The sequence below is a fragment of the Vidua macroura genome, chromosome 1, assembly GCF_024509145.1.
Source record: "Vidua macroura isolate BioBank_ID:100142 chromosome 1, ASM2450914v1, whole genome shotgun sequence".
NCBI classification, from domain to species: domain Eukaryota; kingdom Metazoa; phylum Chordata; class Aves; order Passeriformes; family Viduidae; genus Vidua; species Vidua macroura.
The window spans coordinates 107,887,329-107,898,825 of record NC_071571.1 but is presented as its reverse complement, the minus strand read 5'-3'; the positions used below and the strand labels follow the sequence as shown (position 1 = coordinate 107,898,825).

General features: G+C 40.5%; 1 protein-coding gene across 1 annotated transcript; it reads right to left on the bottom strand.

Moving 5' to 3' along the window:
• Nucleotides 1-4,896: 4,896 nt before the first annotated feature.
• On the bottom strand, nt 4,897-11,497 carry HRH4 (histamine receptor H4). Its single transcript, XM_053978741.1, has 3 exons — nt 11,215-11,497; nt 8,430-8,596; nt 4,897-5,822 (listed from the first exon to the last, which is right to left on the bottom strand). Exons 1-3 carry the CDS (start codon nt 11,459-11,461, stop codon nt 5,001-5,003), a joined length of 1,236 nt encoding a protein of 411 aa, XP_053834716.1. The 5' UTR covers nt 11,462-11,497; the 3' UTR covers nt 4,897-5,000.

The following is an 11,497-nucleotide window of genomic DNA, read 5'->3' as shown; positions in this document are numbered from 1 at the left end:
GGTGGCTATCCAGGTCAGGTCAGTCTGGGAAGGAACTTGTATCTGGCAAAGTTATCCAAAAGGCTGAGACAAGTCTATGAACAGGCTGGGCTGAATACTGAAACAATAAAAGAAAAGATTCACAATAAACAAATGGAGCACAAGACTTTAAGACCGGGGCTCTCTGACATGTCTTGATCTGAATGCACCTATTGGCCTTAGAAAAGACCTCTCATAATCAGTGTCTTTCCTGGACACGGACCCTTATGTATTAATGTCAAAAAGGCCTGTCTGAAGAGAACTCTTTTTACAGTCAAGTAGTTTGTATTATTAGCAATGTGTAAGTGGTTTTGCACATCAAATTATGCTGAAGCTAAAGCCGTACTTCATTTTCACCTCCACAGTGGTGAACAGGATTAAAATTATTACAACTGTATTTCACTTACAGTAAAATGTAGACACTTTTCCACTTGCTGCTATATCACTTTTTAAATTTTACAGTTAATAACAGAGAGATATTTCTGAGTGTTGCTGGTTACAGAGCATTTGTAATACGTTCCATGCTACAGAAGCATCACCAATACATCTTCAGCTCACCCTAACCAGAAGCTCTAGGCAGAACAAACCAAATACTTGGACTTTGGAGGTCCTTATGGTGTGGCCCACCTAATCCTGCACCTCCCAAGTAATCCTAGATAAGCTTTTACTCCATGAAGTACCAAGCCTTTCAGCCCTTTCAGGAGTGAGAAAAGATACCCCTTCCTCATCACAACTGCATTTATTTTGGTGGGAGTGCACAGAATTTGGTAGGTCGTGGCTGTGGCTTTCACTCACTGACTCTGCAGCACCATGGCACACCAAGTGACCAGCATTTCAAACTGCAGCCATAATGCCAGGTGCTCGGGAAGATGTAGGGCAAGAAACAAGGAAAGAGAGGGTGGGCAAGACGTGGGGAGGAAAGATGCAGTTCTCTGCTATCATATTGAGGAATAAAGGGAATTATGTTGTAAAGAGTCATTAAAGCAAAAGGTGTAGGGTGACAGAAACAGAAGAGACCTCAGGAATGGCAAAATGTGGCAATGAGACACAGCTGCCTTAGGTGTGTGAGCACAGCTGCAGCCTGGGAAACACAGAGGAGGTACTAGAACTTCCTGTGCAGTCACCAAGCCACACTTGACATGGGTGACATTATGGTGAGAGCACACTGCAGAGCTCAGGGTGAGGGAGGTGATGAAGTCTTTAAGCAATTCAAGGAAGCTTCTGGGCCACAGAACCTGCTTCATATGTAGGATTTTAGCATTCATGGCATCTGCCGGAAGTGCAACACATCAGGTCCTAGCAGTGAACAAGGTTCCTGGAGGCTGTCAGGGGGAACTTTCAGACCCAAGTCCTGCGTGGGGGTGATGCACAACTGAAACACCTGCTCAGTGGTAAAGAGGGCTATGTGATGTGCTATCAGTGCCAGATTCAGATGTAGCGATGATGAGGTAGTGGAACTCAACATCCTAAAGGGGAAGAGGAAGGAGAGTAGCAGTGGAGACCATGGGCTTCAGGTGAGCAGATTTCCATTTAGGAAAGTGGTAGTGGGAATCCCATGGAAGCGGATCCAAAAGACAAGGAGCTCAAGGAAGCTGCAGGCCTCTAAGGACAGCAACCTCCATGCACAAGAATAGTCCATCCCAGTTCTCAAGAAAACAAGCAGATGTATCATGACAGTGGCTAACCATGGAGACTACAATGCAGAAAGGCCACATGAAGGAATTTGAAGGAGGGAGAAAACACAAAGGGGATATTTAGAAATGTTGCCTGGCAACATAAGAATGATGTTAGGAAAACAAAAGCTCACCTAGAGTTGATGTTTGTAAAGGACATCAAGGGCAACATGAAGAACTTCAGCCACCCCATTAGTGAATAATAAATAGTGAATAATAAAAATATGGGTAGTTTACGGAACCAGTGATGCAGTGACAGCAGGTGCAGATAAGGCTGAGGTACCCAGTGCTTCCTTAGCTTCATTCCTCACTAACTAGGTCTCCCTTTCCTCCATGCTTAGTGAATGAGTTCAAGGATGAGAACTGTCACAAGCAGGTGAGAATAAGGCAGGATTACCTGAGGGGACTTGACCCATAAAAGTCCATGGAACCCACTGAGCTATCAAGAGAACCAGCTACCACCTTTGCAAGGCCACTTTCTATCCTCTTAGAATGGTCGTGGAGATAAAGGGAGAGTCCCAACAACTGAAGAAAGGCAAATGTTGCAACAATTTTCAAATGCTGCCACAAAGACAAAAGGTCAGATTGTCTTTAGTCCTTGGGAAAATAATGGAGTGAGTCCCTTTGGAAGATGTTTCTGAGGACCTGGAGGAGAAGACTGGGAAGAGTCAGCATGGACTTACCAAGGGTAAATCATGCCTGGGCAACTTGCTTGTCTTCTTTGATAAAATTATTGGATTAGTGGACAAGGGGAATATAGTCATTTGCTTTTATAATTAGGGAATAAATCAAATTGTGAAGTTTTAATCATAGTTCTGCGTGGCACTTAGGGGGAAATTTATGTGGCATTTCCTTTGGAAAATAAAGGACATGGACATTAGGAGAATCATTAGGGTTCAATATTTATTTCAGAAATAAACAAAAAAAAAAAGATAACACAATTTCTTCCAACATGTATTTTTATTTGTTGAGTGGTTTTTTTTCCTTTTAAATCTGAGAGGGTCAGATTAGAAAAAAACTGGTGTGGTTTGAGTTGAAACCCACAAAGTCATATAGCTACTGTCACCATGTATTTAGAAGGCCTAGTGAACATCAGCAAAGACAGAAGAAAATTCAAGGACATGAAATAGTGAAATGGATGAGTGACTGGTTAGAGAGACCTGGGTTAGAAAACCCTTTGTCAAGAAACATCTATTTGAGTGGGGACATAAGAACAAATGCTGAATAAGTATCTTACCATAACCCTGAAAAATGTCTGATTTGTGATTTACAAGGGAGAATATTTATGATGCCACCCTGACCGTGACCAAGACAGCTTTAAAGCTGTGGGCAGAGCAACCCAGTGCTTGACTTACCCTGGGAGTACTAAACAAAATTTTCAACAACAAATTCATCTCAAACACAGGAGTGGTGTGAGAAAACAGTTTGAACACTATGTGTGTAAAACAGACTCTAAAAACCACTCATCTTTAGTAGCTTCACCATGCTACGTTGTTTCAAGTTCACTGCAGATTGTGCTGCCTGGCAAATTCCCTGACTGACTAGTTTTCCAGCACTGCAAAATGTGGACTCAGTTTATCTAGTCAATAATTTTGTAGGTTATTTTTCCAATATGAACAATATATTCTTTAAGCACAAAATGCAAACTGAATTTTTATACTAAAAGCATAGGGATAGAAAGCAGACAACCCAAATATGTTTCTATCTTGGGCTCATCTTCAGTTTCTCTATTTAACAGATGTTTAGTACACCAGCTATTCTATAAATGTTTTAACTCTGTGTGTTTAGATTTTTTTAAGCATCACAGAAAAACAAACCCCACAAAATCTATGCCAGCACCACAGCTTATGACAGTAAAAACAGCTGTGTTGACTCAATGACCTCCTCCTGAAGCTGCACCTCTCTTAGCAAGTAGGCTCACAATCCATACTGCTATCCCTGTGAGGCAAGGAAGCATAGCGAGAATGAATGGTGAAAGATAATCTTCCAGCAGTGTGAAAACTGGCAAGAGGAGTCTTCAGTTCCAGACCTCTGAACAGAAAGACATTCTAGCTCTTCAAAGCCATCAGGTTTTGTGCTATAATTAGGCTGCTTCCATGCATTTGAATTGTGTTTGCCAAGGAGTAGTCTGTTACGGCAACACTATTACAGCCAATTTCAAATTCAATTAAAAAAATATTTAAATTGACTACTGCTCTTCTTTGTTCTGTGCATCAGATTTCTCTTTCCATATTTCATACATTATTATATTTATAAACAAAGAAGAATAAAATTACACAAAAGGAGAGAAAAAAAGGTAGCCAGTGACTCTCACTTACCCATCCATGAAAGCCTTCTGGGTGAGTTGCAACACTCAACACATGGTAAGAAAGTTTGGCACATGGAATGGGGTGTAATCAAGCTCCATTGCTTCCTCCAAGACATCTACTCACTCCTTTCAGCACTGGACTGCTTTGTTTGTTAAGAGCAGCTTAAGACATCTCTGTATCAGCTTCCAGGCCTCTGTAAACCTCATTCTCAAGCAGTGAATATGGCCCTTGCTCCCCAGTTGAAAAAATCGAGTTTGATATTTGTTCTGTGGCAGAGAAAATCCATATAATGTCACAGTAACAGGATACAAAGAACTGATCTAGTATAAAAATCACTCTGTCAGATCAAATTTGTTCCAGACATTTTGATGGAGTATCGTTGCACTTACAAAGCTTTACACCAGAGAGGCTATTGTCTATTCTCGCACAGCCAGCCAAAATCAAAAATCCAGTATGAACTTAGCATTCTTGCTCCGCTCATTCAACAGGACTGTGATCATGTGCCCAAGCCTGGCCTATCTTTTAGGCAATCACATAGTGCACAGATCTGGCACTAAATATCATTTAAGCATGACTGAAGAGGCAGCCACTGTCATGTGAAAAAAACAGCACGAGTGAAAAGACTAACAACCACTTATGTCTGATAATTTTGATAACCAATCTCAAAATTCTCATAGCATGGAGAATTTCATTCTCTGAAAGTCATTCAGAATTACTAACTTACATGTACTTTGTCCTGCAATGCCAGGTATGAACTACATTAAAACTTTAAAAGGACAGACATGGCAGGTTAGGCAGTCCGTTCACTTGCATATTGCTCATTGTCGGGATTATAACAAGGAGGAGGCACTCTCTTGTCTTCATAATAGTTTATGAAATGAAAATATACTGCTTCTGTATTTTTACAATCTTTTAAAAATGTCATTAGTAACCAAATGGTTTTTTCTCTATTCATGCCGACCATACATATGAAAAGGTATCACTAAATAACAGAGGAACCTTATCTGTATGACATTTCTTTTACCTCTCTAATAGAAGGCATGTTACCAGATCTCAATTTTGCAAACTTTTTGTGACATAATATCTTCAGAAAAGCCATTCGAAACCTCATATGACAGAGAGGATAAAGAAATGGGTTCAAAGAAGAATTGATCCACAAAAGCCAAAAGGTTGCTTCGTAGAGGGAGTTATGGATACACTTTTCTCGGCAGGCCCCACGGATAATCATTAATAAAGAGTATGGGGCCCAGCAAATGGCAAACACACAGACAATTATGGCAAGAGACTTCGCTATTTTCTTGTCCTGCTGCAGTTTTGATCCAATCCTTGAAGAGAAAGAAGCAGAAAAGTTCCTTTTGAAAGCCGTAGAACTTGTTTCTGTTCGAAATGGACCATTAGCCACCACTGCTGGTCTCCATGACCTCGTTAGTGATGAAACACTGTCCTCTGCTTCTGATGAAGGAGATGATGCCCCTGGCCTCGGCAAGCCACAAAACCTCCAGGACAGGCTGCTGCTCCTTGGAGGCTCGCAGTCCTGCACGCTGCCACGCCGCTGGCGCCTCTGGATGTTGTGGAAGATGTGCACGTTGAAGTAGGTCACCAAGAGCAGCGGCACAAAGAACTCCAGGGTGGAAGCACACAGGAGGAAGTACCAGTTGTCAAAGAACTCAGCATAGCACTGATCCACCTCTACCACGCTGCGTCCGGCCACGTGCTCCCAAAGCAGGATGGCTGGGCAGTACAGGAGAAATGCTAAGACCCAGATGGCCACCATCTTGATGGCAGAGCTGGACAGTATTCCCTGCTGGGCTCTGTAAGATACCTGCAAGAGAAAAAGGACATGTCACATATTCAGACAACATTTTGGGAAAAATTATGTCACAAAAACATACATAATCAAACCAAATATAGTATTTGTTCTGTATTTCCCCAGATATCTAGAATGTCTTCACTATGTAAGGTTCTGAAAAACTGCTAGTCTTGTTCTCCTTGCATTGCAGCTCTGTGATTTATTTTAATACTGGACATAGGAGAGGAGCAGAAATTACGATGGGTAAATTAACGTTTGGCTTCCAGGTATGAAAGGACATAGCTTGTTTCCACCACACAGTAACGTAACAATGAGGAATTAGTAAGAAATAGGTTTATGATTCATCAGCCCAGGCTCAGCAGAGAGTGAAAGCAGCTGTGGGAGTTCCTACATGCCCAGCAAAAGTAGAAGCCTTCTATATTAGACAGGTTGCCATGTGAAACTGCAAACACCAGACAATATAATTTTTCGTACTGTTTCCTCTTGCCATAGCAGAAAAATTTATCCCAGACATATACAATAACACCCCCTGCCTTATTGAATCACTCTAATTTAATGTTAGCCTTACCTTGTAAACAGTTCATCCCACTACTGAAAATCTTGATGCTTTTATGTCTACCCAGACAGCATATCAAGAATTAAAAGAAAACCATCCAAGGTTAGGAAATACAAGAGCTAAGCCCACCCTGTAATAGGCCAGCTGTACTCTTGGTCTCCTCCATCCTTCATAGCACAAGAAGATAAGTTAAAAGCTGGACAATTTTATTTCCTCTACACTGTTCAACATTTGGCATCTCAGGCTTTCCTCAGAACTGCTGCCTTCCTCATCAGCTTCCTATACTGTTCTTTAGAAGAGCACATGATACACAAATAATAATGTATGGCGCCTTCACAGCCACACAGAACACAAAGGGCATTGTCCCTATTTCACCAGCAAGTATCAGAGCAATGGTTCAGGTTTATGCACATTAGTTTGGATTCTCTGTTTTAAATATGTGTAGCCTGAAGATTCAGACTCCTCTAATCATATTAGCATATTAGCACGGAGCATCATATTAGCTCCGTGCACAGCTCCAGACCTGCCGTAGTGAATTTGCTACCCTGTGCAAGACAAGCAGTTCAAATTAGAAGCAGAAAACAGGAAGCTGGGCACAGCTTCACAAATTGTTAGGTCTGGAGTGACTGGAACTTGGCCGCAGGCTAGCTTTGCAGCAGAGGCAGAGGTGGATCCCAAGTCTATAGGAAGCATGATGTCTTTTCTTTGGATAACAGCCCTGTTACACATTCCTAGACTCACTCCATCCTTATACTCTAAAGAAGAAAACCAGAATGTGATCATGTAAATGAAGACCATCAGCAATGGCACAAGAACATGGATCTCAGCTAGGTTACAGAGGCCCTTTTAATTTACATTATTCTTATTCTGAGGTCTGCAGCTTTGTTAATGTCTTAAATACAGGGATTCTTATACTTTACTCTTCAGCTTAAAAAAACAAACAAAAAACAAAAAACAAAACCAACAAACTACCAAAAACCAACTGTAAAAACCACACCACTAAGGAAGAAGAGAAAGTGATTAGGCATTGTATCAGCATCTCCCAAATGAGAACCTCCCAGTCTAATATGAGACATGTAATTGAAGCAAGCAGACTCATCAACCTGGAGAAGAGAAGGCTTTGGGATGACCTGACTGCAGCCTTCCAGGATCCAAAGGGCAAGCAGAAATAGGACAAGGGGCAGTGGCTTTAAACGAAAAGAGAGTTGGTTTAGATCACATATTAGGAAGAAATTCTTTGCTGTGAGGATGGTGAGGCACTGGAACAGGTTGACCAGAGACATTGTGGATGCCCCATCCCTGGAAGTGTTCACAGCCAGGCTGGATGGGGCTCTGAGCAACCTGGTCTAGTGGAAGGTGTCTTTGTCCATGGCAGGGGGTTGGAACCAGATCATCTTTAAGGTTTCTTCCAAACCTTTCTCTGATTCTAAGGCCAAACACCAAGTAGAGCTTAGAAATGGTGAATGACAGTATTTCTTACTTGATTCCTTGGATATCTTCTGAAACAGAAGAACAACAACACTCAAGAAACATCTCTTACCTCTCCACATATTTTGATTCATTCTTCTTTTTGCTTCAAGAGATCAGTTTCCACTCAACTGCTCATTGTCAGCACATGTCAATCACCCCTTGCAGTAATTCAGATCCTCATCTGGTCTTCACTCAGTCCATCTTACTGTGTCTCCAAACGCTCTTCTTACTCATTTATTTATCCAAGCCTAAGCACATCCTTGACTCAACCTAGTTTTCATCACCACCAACTCTTCTAATGGCCAAAGCCCAAGTTCTCCACATGCCTATTGTCTCTTTTCCACTTAGACCTTCCCATCTCCTGTGTAGAATAATTAAATAACTTCTAGTGCAGGTGGCACAAAGATAACATTGAAATCACAGCAAGGCAATGTCCTAAGTCCCAATGCAACATTGAAGCATCATCATTTCTCTATTAAAAAATTGTACCAGTAACAAAGCACCATTTAGCTTAAAGTGTCAGTTGTGAAATGCTCTGAGTTCTATAGAAATCCCAACATATAAAAAGCAATAAGTAGAAATGTTAGTCTTACAGCTTTTGTAACTGACAGGAAACGGTCATAGCTGATAAGGACGATGTTAAACACTGAAGCTGTGCACACGAGATAGTCCATGACCAGCCAGAGCTTGCACAGGCTCCTTCCCAAGTGCCATGTCCCTGTCAGGGCGTAAGGGATGTACAACGGCATACAGAACGCACCTGTGAAAAGAAACCAAATGCACACGTCAGTCAGCATTGCACTGCATGAGAGCAGAGAAGTATTTCTGCAGTATCTGATAAAAGATTGATCAATACGGGGCTGGAATTGCCACATAGATGGCTTTGTATTATCCTGCAACCAAAGAACCTTTACTACAAACTTGGTACTAGTCACATTATTATAATTAATACCCCTCTGAAAGGTACATCATGTTTATTATGTATAATTGTTACCTATCCAATTAACACCACCTGCTAAAAGAAGGAGCAGCTGGCTGCTCTACCCTGCTGAATCAAACACTCTTTTGTGTTATCTGCTGAAATTAAAACAAACAAAAGCATCTTTCCCCCAATGTAATCCACTGTTTTCTATAACAAATTATCCAATTGCCACGCTTCCATCCTCTTAGAAGCATATGTGTCGGAAAACGTTCCAGAAGTTAACTTCTTACAGAAATACCAGTTTCAGACTAATTTTAAAAACTGTATGATCAAAAGGCTGACAAGAACAGCATAGTTAATTAAATACACCCAGCCTAACCTTTCTCCTCATCTTAAATCTTGATAATAACCACCTTCAGGGGTGAGCTGATAGGATACCATCTATGGCAACTCACCAGACTGTGGGAACACATGAGTGACCCACCCACACCCATTGCTACCTAAATTTAGGCTGCTAAATCCAAATGTTGTGAAAGTGCCAATATGACCTCATTTTAATGGATTTTGAGGTGATCACCCTACACAGAATCACAACACAGCCTTGGGAGGCTGAAGAACTAATGGTGCAGTCAACTGGGATGTAAAAATCAAGTGAACAGCATCAAGGCTGCAACAAAATGGAATCACTGCATTTACAGAGCAATTAGCACTTTGTCTTTTCAGCAAAACATTATAGATTTTAACATTCACATCAGGAAAAAAAATGTAATTTCAGCTTTAGATTTACTACCTAATAGTGTGTACTTCTGTAAGAGTATCTTGAGAATTTCCATTGGCATAAAAATCTTACAGTTCCTATTGTTCTCCCTCTACTAAGAATCAAGAGATCTCTATTCAAACCCAGCTATAGGTCCAGAAGCACAGAGACAAAGCAAAAATTGCTGAATGTCAAAAGCAGCTAGATTAGATGTGTTAAAAGAATAAGCAAATTATTCCGCAAGCTTTTAGCAATTTAGATCAAGAAGAAAGTAAGGATAATTTAGGCATACCCCGAATCTGAATTATATAGCTACAAAAATACAAATCAGTTTGACTGTAAAGTCAAACTGAGGCAAAGGCAGCGTTTTTAACACAATTTATAATTAAAAACTAGACATTCAGGTAAATATAAAACAAAAAATTATGGAAAGTACGTAATGCCAAGTAAGCTGTACTTCCTTCTTTTGCAGAGAATGTTATTTACTTTGTATTCCTCAGCTAGATGCTAGTGTTCATTCAATATGATGCTAGATTGTGAGTCAGATGAGAGAACACCAGTTTGTCCACTGTTTTTCTGCTCACTGCTCTGTTTTTTTCCAGAGCACTGTAACTGGAGAGCAGGCAGCAAGAGCTCTGCATCACAAGGCAGAAATAAGCTGGAAGAAGACATCAAACATATGCAGGGAGGTATCAAAACATTATACAAGGAGATATGGACATCACAAGGATAGGACTGTTAGAAGCTGTGCCCCTGACAGAACTTCTGACACTGGCAAAAAAAATTTAAAAAAAGGTTCTTCTGCTCTTTCAGTATACTTCTTGAAAGTGTACTTAAAAAAAAATAAGTTGTTGTGATATGACAAGTCAGAACACAGATTTCATTAAATAGCCACAACTATTTAAAACCATCCTTCTACACACTCAATAATTTAACCAAGGCTTTTAGCAAAAACACCCAGCAATTCACAGAATATTGCAATAGTTCAGTCTCCAACTGAACATCACACTCCTGTTTTAATTGTACTTTTTCCAAGTACAAGTTTCAAGTACAAGCTTCAAAGTACAAGTTTCAAAACTAAATGTGTCCCTATGTATAAATATACATGTAGCATCAAACTTCTTAGGAATTGCTTTATTTGTAATTTTTTATTTGCCTATACAAACACATATTCCTAAGGTATGACTCTGTATACATAGAGTCTCTATATACATACATATATATATATATATATATATATATATATATAGCAAAATGCTTAAAAATAGCATTTGTCGCTATTTAGTCACAAAGGTCAGGTGATGATCTGTGTTGTGTGATAGCAGACTGAAATAGAAGATATTGACCATGTATGCAAAAGTTGCCAGACTATATAGGCTGTATTTGATTAGACTATCTAAATTTCAGCCAAAATGTTTCACAAACAACTCCCATTCTTTGTTAGTCCATAAAATTCCCACGATAGTATTTTGTGCTGAAATATTAAACAGTACCTGCTTACCTAACAAAGCATCCTTTATTTTCTAAAAAATAATAGGCTGCTAAAATACTTCATGCAGCTTCCACCATTCCCCATCCTTCCCCCAGACACAGCTGGAAAATAGTTCTCTCAGAAGAAAACACACAGAAAATAAACACCAGGGCTTCTCCTAAGAGTCCTACAACACAATTAGCACATGGCTCCACAGCTCTGACTTACCCACTGCAAAGTCAGAAACAGCAAGATTCAGAAAGAAATAGTTACTCCGATGCCTGAGGTTTCTGTCCATAATGAAAGCAAGGATCACCAGCATGTTTCCAAGGATGGTCACCAGACACAGCAGCACCATGAGGAAAGCCAGCAGCACCAACACACCCAGGGAGAACTTGGAGCTTGGAGGCTGGGTGGGCCAAGTCTCGTTACACGTCGCAGCCGCGTGCGGAATTTCGGCAGTGCTGTTGTGCATGGTGGCTATCCAGGTCAGGTCAGTCTGGGAAGGAAC